At 40.5% G+C, this 13,725-nt stretch overlaps 1 protein-coding gene across 1 annotated transcript in view; it reads left to right on the top strand.

Moving 5' to 3' along the window:
• Positions 1–13,725, top strand: part of PLBD1 (phospholipase B domain containing 1) — a 37,889-nt gene that overhangs the window by 4,963 nt on the left and 19,201 nt on the right. The window contains exons 2-4 of the mRNA XM_054085700.1: positions 2,615–2,834; positions 9,963–10,046; positions 11,914–12,052. Coding sequence (XP_053941675.1) covers positions 2,615–2,834; positions 9,963–10,046; positions 11,914–12,052 — 443 coding nt within the window. The remainder of the gene's footprint in view (positions 1–2,614; positions 2,835–9,962; positions 10,047–11,913; positions 12,053–13,725) is intronic.

Raw genomic sequence — 13,725 nt, forward strand, 5'->3', positions numbered from 1 at the left:
TCCTGTTGCAAGATACATACAGGATTGTTTGGGAATATGATTCTTGTATATCTGTATCCCATATTATACTTCAGTTCTGGGTGGTTTTCTTGGCAAAGGTAGTGCTGCTGTTTTTGATGAACATGGATTAAAATTGTAACGGACTGGGTGATAACAAATTCATTGATTGAGTGTAAATATGTTTTAAGTGTACACAGATTTATAAGCTCGTAGTTTTAACTCCATCTGTAGCAAGGTAAGGACTTATCTTCTAAATTGTAACAATTATTGCATGATTATTTGTATGTTCCTTGAAATAAACATAGTGATTTAATATGCAGGCTTTTGACACTTTTAGACTAGGGCAATTAGATTTGCAGAAACTGACATAAAAATTAACAATGTGAAATGGGATGATGAAAAAAAAAATCGGTAATGGGAAATCATTTTTTCCGGCATCATTGTTAAGCCATATGTGTGATGGCTACCTTGATGTTGCTCCCCTAAAGGCCTCTTCAAGTTTGTTGCACGTTATCCTGTAATTTAATGTTTTCCCTTCTCTCCATCCTCTTCTAGTCCTGATTTTCTTCAGTGTAAGTTTGTTGTATATTGAAGTTGGGGCAGGGCAAACTCCAAGGGTAATTTTCAAGTTTGTTCTGACTTCTGAAAATAGCTCTACGTTCATGCTCTGGCAGAGCATGAAACAAAGAAACAGAGCCTGCTGTGTTAGAATACCTGTGTCAGATCAGTCTGCCTGGCACCAGCATCAACTGCCTTTTAAAAAAGAAAGGAACTGCTGTTTTGCTTGAGGCAGAAGGAAAGTTTCTTTGCCATACCTATTTAGTTTGTGGGTACTAATAACAATGCCCAGCTTCCCTAGTTACTCTTGACTACTTGCTACCTCTCCATAGCCAGCTGAAGAGATGGGAAGATGATAATCTTTTCCCTTACTTTGTTCTTGCTCTTTTAACCCGTTCCTCTGCTGTCTTTGTGTCTGTGCACACAGTCTTTCTCTCCTCTGCCCTTTGTGGTCTTGGTTGGAATTAGCCTTCCCCCTTACTGCTGGCCAGGTTAGTTGTGTTCTTTGCTGACCCCTTGCACCACTTCTTCACAGGGCCTCCCATTCCCTGACTTCTCTTGTGTGAGCTTTAGTTTTGTAAGATGGCCTTTGGCTCTCTTTGGTGATGATCCTTATCAGCCTGCTCTTCTCTTTATAGATTTTCAGTCTGAGTGATTCCCCTGTTTAGCTTTAAGATAAAGTAGTGATTACCTTATGTGTTACTAGAAGATAGTTAAGGAGACAACATAAAAGATTATAGCTGCTTGAAGAGTGATCCAAAGTCTGTCATGTCTCAGTCCTTTAAGCTGCTTGAAGAGTGATCCAAAGTCTGTCATGTCTCAGTCCTTTAAATAGTCACAGTACCTGGCAGATGAAAAACACTGTTTTCCAAGTCCCTGTGAAATGACTTCATCTCTAAATAGAGATTTCCATAAAAATTTCTATTCATAGAATGGGGGGGGGGGGGAGCAGTTTCTTCCTTATTAAAATTCTGGTTTTCCTAAACATTTTTCCCGTTCACGTGAGAAGTTTCTACTTCATGGTGGAGACTGTCATAGTGCTTAGTGGTACAAAGTCCATCTGGAGACCAGTAACTAGGGGTGTATTCTAGCAGTTGATACTGTTTGGGATCTTCCTTAACGATCTGGGTGATGGAACAGAGTGTACCCTCAGCAAGTTTGCAGATGATACAAAACTGGGAAGAGTGGCTTATGTGTAAGAGGGTTGTGCTGCCGTTCAAAGATACCTTATCAGGCTGGAGAAATGGCTCGACAGATGGGAACCTCATGCAGCTCAACAAAAGGAAATGCCAAGCCCTACAGCCAGGGAGGAATAACTGTGTGTGCCAGTGTTTGCTGGAGGCTGACCGTTTTGAAAGCAGCTTTGCAGAAAAGGGCACGAGGTCCTGGTGGATGCCAAGCTGAACGTGAGCCACCAGTGTTCCTCGTGGCAAAAAAAGGATAACTGCCTCTTAAGCTGCATCAGGAGGAGTGTTGACAGCAGGTCAAGGGAGGTGATCCTTCCCCTATGCTTAGCATTGGTAAGCACATACATACCTGGAGTGCTCAGTCCTGTTCTAGGCTCCCCAGTACAAGAGAGATGTGGAGCTACTGGAGAGAGTGTGGCAAAGGGCTACTTAGAAAACTTCTGTAGCCTTTTGAATCTTTGGGTGGAAAACAAAGTCAACAGTAGGTTATAATCCTTTGCAGTTGTTAAGGCATGATGTCTCCTACAGTTACTTTCAATAAGATTTACATAGATTTTCTTCTGGGCCAGGTAGGGAAGTGCTTTTCTGAATTTAATGTTAAGACTCAACTGTGTTGGAGCTCTGTACGCAAACAGTTGTTGTTAATTTCCAGAAGAGTATTGTGGGAATATTTAGCTGTAAGTTCCAGCTCTCATGCCACTTTTCAGTATGTTACCATTAGCGTTGCTCTCCATAGAAGAATTAAACTCGATGGAAAGCTATCAAATGAACTTTTTTAAATTGCCAAAATATTGACTTGACAATTCAGTATTAGATGTGAAATACCTGCTCATGTTTGTTTCCCTTGCCCCCTTTTTTATCCACCACAGAAATCCGCTATGCAGCCGTCTTCTGGAACAGAGCTGAAAAAACACTTCAGGTCAAGAACATACTGGACAGGAGTGGAGATGCCTATGGCTTCTACAACAACACTGTACAGACGACAGGTTGGGGAGTTCTGGAGATCAGGGCAGGCTATGGCACTCAGACCTTAAGCAATGAAGAAATCATGTATGTAGCTGGCTTCCTGGAAGGCTATCTAACAGCTCCGTAAGTACCTTAGGAAGCAACTCAACTTATAACACTTCCAGGGGATTTATTTTTTTCCTCTTCCTGAATTTGTATCCATTTAAGCTAATCATGCGTTTTGCACTTGTATGCTGTTCTTTTAATTAATAGCAGGTATGAGGTATAACATCTTCCTTGTGGGATCAAGATGTGCCCTCTCTTTGTCCTGCAGCCTCTCCTTAGTGAGATAGAGGAGTACTGTATCTATATTACTGATTATGTAATATAATCACAGAGTAGAGTATATGTAAGGAAGTGCGTAAGTCTGACAATGTAAATAATTACAAAAGGCGTAATAAAAAGAATAGTTATCTCACCAGCCTGTGTGTGCCAGTGTTTGCTGGAGGCTGACCATTTTGAAAGCAGCTTTGCAGAAAGGGGCACAAGGTCCTGGTGGATGCCAAGCTGAACGTGACTTCTTCTCCTAGATAGCCCAAGTAACCCTTCTCCCAAGTAACGAGTAATAGGAAGAGAGGAAATGGCCTCAAGCTGTGCCAAGGGCAGTTTAGATTGGATACTGGGAAAAATTTCTCTGCTAGAAGAATGGTGAAGCACTGGCACAGGCTGCACAGAGAAGTGGAGTCACCGTCTCTGGAGGTGTTCAAAAAATGCATAGATGTGGCACTTCAGGGCGTGAGTTATTAGGCATGTTGGTGCTGTGTTGATGGTTTGACTTGATGGTCTTAGAGGTCTTTTCCAACCTTAATGATTCTATGACTCTGATCAACAAAAGAGGAGACAATGGAGAGCAGGTCAGGCAGGAAGAGGTGCTGCTAGCAAGGGCTGCAGGGCTTCCATAAGGACCTGTTTCACCAAACACTGTCAAGAAACTGCTGGGGACCAGATACTGCAACTTCACAGCATGGGGAGTTTAGTCTTTTTTGGACAAACTTTAAAAAATGCTGATATACTGATAGGCCTGGAGGCAGATTGGTGTGGGTCTAGAAGGGTCAGTGTACTCTTGAAAGCCCTTTGAAGAGAAGATGAGAGACTGAATCGCTCCAGTGATGCAGATCTATGAAAAATGATGTCATTTCCTACTTGTGTGAATCCAGAGCAGTTTTTTTTCTAAACCTTGCTCCCGAAAATACATCAACAGCCATCCAAAACTATTAACAACCCCAACACCAAATCCTATTCCTTCCTTGACTAAGCTGGAAGGCATGCTAGATAGTATGCTAACTGGTAGGATATAACTGGTGATATAACTAACAATGTGACACGTGGCTTCTTGTTGAACAAGCTCTATCTTTTCATCTGTCAACTCAGTCGTAAGAAAAGAGAAAATCCCTCTTTACGATGCATGGCAGGGCAATAGTTGGGAGATGCTTTTGATGGATGCAGTGATGTGAATTTGGCTTCACCAGCTTTGCTTCCGGAAAAGTGAAATGAATACGCATATGCTGCATTGAACAGGCCAGCAGGGGAAGGTTGTCTGTCCAACAGTTGTCAGATATGGCTGCTGGACAAGATGATATTAATTTAATTAGTAAGACATTTTAAGATAAGATTTACGGATAGTTCTCTGATCATATATTAATGTAACTCTAATAGACTTTGCTGGAGAGGCAGCTTGATTTCTGGAAAGTAGAAGGGAAATTCAATACAGTAATATTTGTCAATAAAACACTTCTGTGGGAAGGGGTAGAGGTATCCTAGCATTCTGAGTGCACAACCTGTATGCCAGGCAGGAGAGGAAATGAAGTACATGAGACATCTGAATATATGTTGTTGGATTATTTGGCATGAAAGATTACTGTTACGTGCTAGTCAGTCAGTTTATAAGGATCTGGTGGGCGCTAGCATTACATTTAGAATATTGTTAAAATTGAGTATTGCTCCACAGATTTATTTTTTTTTCATTACCCTTTGCCTGATGTACTCATCTCTAAGTGGTTAAGCTTAAGCTTTGTCATACTATACAGAGAGTTCAATCCATGCTAAGCCCAGTTAGATGGCAAGTAGTGTTCTAGGAGCAACAACCTACACCGTTTCCCTTCTGCCTCCACAGCAGATTTGTAAGTCTTCCTTGCTGTCTTTTAAATAAACTTAAGTATATGCTCCTTCCTTTAAGCATGGTTTGAGTGTGAAACACTGTCTGCAGTCTGATGGTTTAGTCTATGCTTAGGTTTAGGAGAGGGATTTTCTCCCCTTTGTTTTTTCCATGGTTGTTAAGTGGAAATCCAAAGATGTGAAGGTACTTATGAGTTATTCTGCTCAAGGCTTTTGCCTTCTCTAGGTCAGGTGCTTACTGAGCCTGGTTTCTAGCCCTAGCTCTTGTTACTGTAGGGCTACCAGCTCGTGCATGGAGTGGCCCTTTGGAGAGAAGTGGATATAGCAGAAATAGTAATGAACAGAGATCTTGAAGTCTGTTGAAGTGAAGTTGAGGGCTTGTATCAATGTGGAAAAGTAGGATTTGAGACTTGTTTTTAAATGAAGTGGGAAACTCAACTGTTTTAAAGGAGTTTAAGTGTGAGAGTGGATTAAATTGCAAAACCAGAAGTAGCCAAAGCTTTTCTTTTCTGAAGAAACTTTGAAATCCACTGTAATCCTCTGTCAGTGCAGAACCTGAAAATGATTACCATCATTAAAATTACTATCAAATACTGTAGAAACCATCTCAATTTGAGTTTTGGCTATGTCTTTACCTCATTGTGCATCTTTACCTGCAGTGGAAGCATATTTCTCACTGGAGGTTATGGATATAAGCTTTTTTTGTCAGGTCTTGTAAAGCTATTTTGTATAAAGAGGGCTTCTCTCTGAAGATAAGAATATCTATTGAAAATACTCCAGCTAAGGAGCAGAGATGAACTAGTAATGTACTCCCTTGACCCTTGAAGATGAGAGAACCTATTACTTCAGGTTTCAGCTGTTTGACCTTGGTGGTATTTTGTTCAGCAAACTGCAACTAATGAATCCTCTTACAGTGTGTTTGCAATTTCCTGAACCACAGGAGCAGTGAGAACTCGCTAAGGTTGCAGATGTTAGGATTGCTCTCACAGCTCCATTTCTCCTCCTTTATCTTGCCTAGAGATTCCCAGAATCCCAATTAACATGCAGGCAGATATTCTTTCTTTGGGACAGTTACACAAGTCTTCTGAAGTAAAACAGGAAACAGTCTTTCCCAATCTGTAACTCCATTCCCATCAGACTGCCTGGGTCATTCAGCCTGTCTTCAGGGAAGCTCTCTAGCACCCTTGTGACTTCTTATATGAGAAAGTGCCTCTGAAAACTCTCATTCTGCTTTTTGCAGACATCGGTGCCCATTGTAGCTGCACACAGCTCAAGCTTCCCTTTTAAAGACTTTGGTAATAATGTGTTTGGCTGTGGTGAAGGCTTTATTTGCATCAGCAGCCACTTAACTACTGGAGTGAAGACGCTTGTGTCACTTGCTGGTACAAGCACCACCTCAGGTAGCTCAGGCACAGCCCCCACAACGTGCATACATTGGGTATGCCTGGTAATTGAAGTGGCCTCTAGCGCGTTGCTACCCGTAGCCTAAACAGCCTCAGGGTCTTGTGTCTGTTTGTGACTATGTCTCCATGAAGTAGAAATGACCCAAGGTGGCTCTTTGCAGAAACCATGAAGTCCTACCAGGAAGAGTTTTGGTGTGATGCATTATTGGGAAAGATATATTGCAAGCCTGATCCAAAGCTGAAGGACATGTTCCTGCAGAAGCTGTCTAGTGATAGCAGGAGCTCCAGCTTGACAGTGCTTGCAATTTGGAGATCTTTGGGAATTCTCAGCTAGCTTGGTTCTTGCATTACCCTTAGGGCACGAAGGAGAGTTTTTCTAGGCACAGCTAGGCCGCATGATATAAACAGGAGTGTGACAGAATAGCTGTCCTAAAAGTGTATGCTTTGTCCTTAGTTGGAACCTAAGCAGAATGTAAGACAACAAGATTTAAAAAAAGAAAATAAACATGTTGGGGCTGTCTTATACCAAATTATGGGGAGAAAAATGAATTTCGGCTCTAGCTGTATAGGTCTGTGGTAGAAAAAGTAATAACTAAATCAGTCAGACCTGTTTACCAGTGAGGGTAGAAACACAGACCTTTTCTGGAGCACTATTCATCCTAGTGTCAGCACCTGATTCAGATAGTAGCTGCTTATTTTGAAAGCACGTAGTTAGGGGTGGAATAAATCTAATTCTAGTGTCTGTAGCGTCTGGAGATCAAACATCTGTTTTTGTGACCAATCTCTTGCCTCTCTCTAAGGTCCAATCCTATCATCCAGCCAAAGATGTTTGCTACGCTCTTATTGGGTATGAAATCTCTTCCCCATTATAAATGGAAGTGTTAATGAGGCCTCGCTTTACTTGGGAAATGGCAGAGTACATCCAAAACTGTGACATTAAGCACATACTTTTAATCAGTTCCAGCTGGGGCATGCCAGGTGCCTACGAGCAGTGTTTAAATTTGAAGCAACATTAATTGTGGGTTTTTTTTCTGACATCACCTCAGCTGACCTGAGTTCTGTCATCTTCCCCTCTAATTTGAAGAAGCAGAGCTTCGCTCTTTGTCTTTAGACTTTGAATTCTTGTCCCAGCTTTGTAATTGCCTTCTATTTGGCCTTAGATACAGTTGCAAAGCCTTACCTTACTATAATGATGCAATTTACCCCAGAGGATAATACCCTGATGAAACATGAAAGTCAAGCACATAGAAGCTTTGTTAGAGGAAAAAAATAAACAACCATCCAACAAAACAAAAAGCCAACCAAACAAAAAACTCAACAGGGCAGCTAGGGGAAAAGTAGTCAATAACTTTGGGCATTTTAAAAAAGAAAAACCAGTTGCAGGAGTTGTGTGTTCTCTGTTAGCATATACAAGAAGGAAGGCCACTAAGAAAGCTGTTTTCAGTCCCCTGATTCTGAACTAACTCAGTCTCTACATCAGTCATCACAGCTTAGAGATACTACTAGTGTAAAATCTGCTTTGAGTTGCATAACCTTTGATGTAAAATGGAGAGTGATGCTGACAGTTGAACCTGGAAGCCTGGTCATCTGTTGTAGCCTAGAGAGTGATCAGAGTTCTATTCTGGCTGCTTTCAGCCTTCTCATCTGGTTCTGACCTGTAAAAGAGCATCTGCCAGATGGACTGTCTCTTGCTATTTGCTCCTTTTCTCTAGGGCCATCAGAGCTCTGACCTGTAGCATGGAGTATGTTACACTATAATTTCCTTCTTAAAATTACTTTGGATTTTTATTTGCCACATTCTCTGGCTGCAGTATTGATCTCTCTGTAAACATTCTTGTCCTCTTCAAGAAGCAGGTTATGATTATGGCAAGTAGTCTTGTGTTAAATGGGAGACAGGAAACTCTAGAACTGAAATTGATACTGTAACTGCAATTTCACAAGAGGTGTAATGGTGAATGCTTCCCTTTCTTGCCCCAGCACCTCCCTCTGCAGACCCAAGCCCTCAGCTTGTGTCTGCCCAGGCACTGGTCAGGTCCTTTCATTCATCAGTTCATTTACTAGCATGGCAAAGAGCTGCCGTCTTGCACCACCTCTGTTGCTTATCTGTCTACATAAACTAATTCAAACTAGAAACTGCCAAAAAAAAAAAAAAAATTTAATATATTTTAATATATATTTTATATATATATTTATATTTATTTTTATATATTTTTTAATATATAAAATTTTTTTTTTTTTTTTTTTGCTGTGTTAATGTTTTGCCTGAATGTACACTGACAGTTACATTTGGTAGTCAGAATGGTATCAGAGCTGAGATAAGGCAGCAGGGTCATGTAATCAAGCACTTAAACAGCGGGAAAGTGAGGGGAGGAGGACAGTGAATGACTATCTAATTATCAGCAAACCATTCAGTCATCTCTGGCTGTATTCTCAAATTATGCCCTGGAGGAAACTGGAAAGAAGTCCTGTCTGCATCTTTCTCAGAGGAAGTTGCCCTCATGAGTTTTAATACTTGGAATTCTGTACTGCTGGCATGTACTTTCCTTGAGGCTGGTATCTGTTTTTTAGTTCTGTTTTCTTTCTCTCAGCACTTGGTAGGAGCTAATTTTACTGATGACTGATGTAGTTCTACCAACTCCAGACCTCAGCAAAATAATTTTCTGCTGATTTCCTCACAGAACTAAATATTCCTCTCCCCCCCTCCTTTTTTTTTTAATTCAGTGGATGAAAAAATGTTGGTTACGTTTCACCAAAATTATGAAATGTTGACATGATAAAAAAAAATAACAGAAAGAGAAAATTAAAAAGTTCTGGTTTGGCTGGAATCAAACAATTACGTTTGATCTAAAATGGAAGGGCGATTCTAACTTTTGGGCTCCTGAGCAATATTTGGCAGTTGATTTCATCTTGAAATGTAAAGTGCTCCGCTTCAACAAAACAAACAAAAAATCAGCCAATCAATCAAACAAAAAAAAACCTTACAACTTTTGTTTCTGTTAGTTAATGGGATGAAACAGCTAAGTGAATTCAACAAAAAATATCACAATAATTTTGGTCTCCATAAAACTGGATCTGTTCGGGGCTGGCAGGTGGGAGTTTCTGTGGGAACATGTAAGATCAAGTTATACTTCAAATTAGAGATTTAGCATAATTGGTAAGGAAGGAACATGGTTAATGGTATTTAAAACCTGCTAGATTTCTGGCTGAAATTCTCTTTCTCACAACTGAATCAGCAAATAATATTCCCTTTACCTCTGTTTTCTTGGTTCCCCAGTGGATAGCTGTCCAGTAAACTATTTTTGTTATTTTAATTTAATGTGCTAAGGCTTCCAAGATGCTTCTGGCCTACAAACATTCCCTGAACATGAAGTTTTGCCATGAAGTAGTTCAGTCTCATTCTTGATGCTTCTTCCATTCTTCCTGCAGTTTAGGCAGGCATTAGCAAGGTTCTTTATTTTAAATTAAATTTGAATTATCTATTTGCATTTGCTTGTCATGTGTCAAAGATGTGAAATAGTTTCTGTGATTAGGAAAAGCTTACTTTGTGGGCTGTGGTGCTTGTCTATCAGTGTTTGTGAAAAGCTTACTTTGTAAACTGTGATGGTCGTTTATCAATGTTTGTTGACTAATGGATTGGTAAGCAAATGGAAGGAAAGATGAAAAAGAATAACTTCTGCTACTCTTGTTCTTTCAGGCATATGTACGACCATGCTGCAAACATGTATCCGCAGTTAATTAAGAATCCCACTGTTCGACGTGGAGTGCAGAATTTTATGGCGTATGTATTTAGTTATTAGAAAAGAAATTACTCAAGACCTGGGGTTGGAGGGTGACAGAATTCTCAAGGGTTTTTCATTCTCTTCCTTATGGGCTAAAGAGAATAGATGCTTCCTTTCCATCTGATCGAATGCCATTAGTATGAAAAACAATTTAAAACATGCATGAAGAAGGGCATATGTCCTTCCCTAATTCTGATTCTTTCAAAGAAATGTTTCAAACCATTGCTACAAAGTGGTGTGGATAGTGCCAAGGAATTCTGGATGTCATTTTAGTAAATATCCTGTTCTAAAAGGTGGGTATTTTGAATATTACACAGAACAGTGTTATCTCTTGGCACCTTAATATTTTTAGCACTGCGTATCCTTTCCTTTCTCTGTTAGATTAGCATTTTGTTTATTCTACTACTGATGCAAATTCTATTGTAATCACAAAAGTCCTGGTTCCCTTCAGCTGTGTAAGTCAGAAGTAATTCTGCTCAAATAATGCAGCTGCACTAGTGGGAAGCTACAAGTGAGAGAAGAACCAGGCCGGATACTGGGAAATTCTTACCAGTTATTTAAATCTCCTTAGACCTGTGTTTGCTTCCATTACAGATACTTCTGTGAATCTTTGGTAATTCCTGGGAACTACTTTTTCCATCTTTCCCTTGTCTTGTGCTTTCCACAATGGGTTAGATATCTGACTAATTCTGTTATTGGTGCACGTATATGTAAGTTGATTTGTTTTAGCTTATCTAAGAAGAGGAGGAAAAAAAAAAATCTTAGCACTCCCTTGTTGTCATTCTTCAGCCTTGCTGTTCTCCTTGTGAGAAATGGGTTTGCTACAATATCGATGTGTATGGGCTGTTTTTATTTTATAGAATGACTCAGCGTAGTAGCTGTATCGCCCAAGATGCGTTGTTGGAGGATGAGGGAGATATTAGGTGGCGTTGTACCATATTTCTGTTGTCTGTATCCTGGGTTCCTGTATTGCTGCTTTACCTAATAGGAATCCTGCAATATGGGCTGCTGTGTTGTCCTGAAAGTCTTCTGTCATGAATGCTCTGACCGTAGCCCCGAACATAACATTGAATGGATAGATGCAGGAGGATGGAATAGGTCAGAATCTGGTCCTGAAATATGGTTCTTCTGTGGCTCTTTGCGCACAGAAAAGATGGAACTCTGGGACATCCTTATGCTGGCTGCTCTTGCTCTAGGGTGTGTTCGGCTTGCGTTGCCTCATGCTCTAAAACCTGAGTTATTTGGCTAGCAGCCTCTTAATTGGATTTGGCACATGGAATGGTTGTCTTTGGCCTCCTACCCCTTCCTCAGAGGAGGATAGCAGTGGTTCTGAGGCAGTGTTTGAGCACCACCAGCAGTATAACTTCATTGCACTTGTATGTAGGGGAGAAAAATAGACTCTTTAAAGGTCAGTGTATTTTATCCTTAAACCATTACCTTTTATATGCTTATTTATCTGACCTATCAGTTGCTTGTTCCCCACTACTGACCATAAGGAGATGCTAGATCTGATATAGCCAGTCTAGGACAGCTCTCTGTGGGGAGCATAATCCTAAATCTGATGGCTCCCTGTGGAGTGCTGTCCCTTCCTGGATGTAGCAGAGTCCGCCAGAGAGGTGGAGTCCAACTCTCCTTGATACTAAAGTCTGGTAGAGGCACATTACTGTAGAGTATGTTGCATGGAGCTGGACATTTACACCCAGAGGATATAAAGTTCATGCCTGCAGGACTTCCAAAGCATGATTTGCCTCAAAACTCTAGGAAGGTTGGATCATCTGGGTGATAATACATTTGTCCCTTCCCTGCATTATCAATTATACTCTAAAACAAAACCAAGAAAACCCCAACCTGTTTGTTCCTCTGCAGGAAACAAGATCAATGGACAAGACAACAAATCAGAAATAATAAGGATGACCCCTTTTGGAGGCATGCTGGCTATATTATTGCACAATTGGATGGTCTGTACATGGGAGCCCTCGAGTGGGCTAAACTACACAAACAAACAGTAAGATTACTGCATCTCTTTTTCAGTAGCTGGGGATGGGATAAGGGAATCTGATATTTAAAAAAAAAAAAAAAGGATAATTAGTGACAATTACTCACTCTGCATGCCATTCTGCAAAACTTTCAGTGGCTGTTCAATGTAGATAATGTGACTGAGCACTCTAGGTCATGTCACCACAGATCCTTTACACTGGACTTGGAGCCCTGGGTGCTCAGGTGCTGGTTGGATTGGGAGTGCCTTTCTATCTACATGTGAGTGTTGGAAGGACACACTCTTCTAAAGTGTTTGCTGTCATCACTTTACAGTTGTTATTGAGCAAATGACCCTCTAGATAGAAAGAGTAACTGCAACAGTATGAATCAACACATAGGGAGTGTATTAAAGCTTTCATTTTTTATTTTCAAGCACATGACCTTAAAAGCATCTCTGTTTTGGAGATGTTGATAAATTTTATGTTGATAAATGCCTTCTCCTTTATAGTCTTCAGTTACCAAATATATGGTCAGTGCTGTGGCAAGCCAAATGGGGTAGTGGTTTTGGGGTTGGTTTGCCATTTGTTGGTCGTTTTTATAATTCAGTCACAGTTGTGTTCTGGATCATGAGCTTGTGTGCAGTAGCAGAGCTCCTTTAATTCCAGTTGAGCTATTGTAATTTCAGTGTTGTCCTTAAGTCTAGTGCCTTTTAGGTTTCTGAATGTGAGAGGGGGGACTTGAGTAATTGTAGTTGGAGCCTTTTGTCTTGGTTTAACCATATCAAGAAGTTGAGAGTGCTAAATAATAAACAGTTGGGTTTTAGTAAAAGACACGTCTTTCTTGCATAGAACTTACTCTGGGGCTTTCATGAATGGGAGAAAACAGATTGTTCACTGTTTTGTTCACAATGGAAGGATCTGTCCTGATGGGCCTGATTTACAGGGGAGATACTAAGAAACTTTGATTTTCTAGGAAAATAGCTCATTAATTCTCTTTCATAATACCCAGAGCCCTGCAAAGCTCATGAGGTTTTTTTTGGCTGCTTCGCAATCTTTTAGATATGGAGAGGAGGGGAAAGGGCTAGTTTGTGCCTGAGCGCTTTCTTTAGAATAGGCACTTGCTACCTGCAGTGTGTATTCACTGATAGCTACTTATTTAGCTATGCATGTGATACTAAAAAGCACTGACTTCTGAAGTGACTGAGTCATTTTTATCCTCTTCAGAGATTTTGTCAGCATGCCTGTACAAAGCCGGTGCATATAGTGGAAGTTCAGACATGCGGTTCAGTCTGAAATATTGGTGTCCTCTATTCTTAAATTATACCTGGGGGATATATTTATTTCATTTCCCAAACATGCCAGGACCAGTTGATGGGGTTTATTTTGACTCCTTGCAGTGCCATTCACAATTTTAGCTTTGGGTGTTATCACCTATGTTGAGATCCAGATCTTTTTATTCAAAGCAGAAACATTCCTTTTGTATTTCTCGCTTGAGATGGTGCTGCAGTTTCCTCTGTTTGCCAGAGCTAGTAAGTTAACATCAGTCTCTTACCCTTGAGTATAGCTTGGACAGCTACTTTTGCACTTCCATGTTTGATTTTTCCTTGGCAACAAAATGACACCTGACAGCTCTGCAGAAGTACATGCAGTTGGCTTTGTTGGATACTGTTCTTCTTTTCAAATACTTTGGGGAGATTAGGCT

This window comes from Cuculus canorus, chromosome 1 (genome assembly GCF_017976375.1).
Source record: "Cuculus canorus isolate bCucCan1 chromosome 1, bCucCan1.pri, whole genome shotgun sequence".
Classification (NCBI taxonomy): Eukaryota; Metazoa; Chordata; class Aves; order Cuculiformes; family Cuculidae; genus Cuculus; species Cuculus canorus.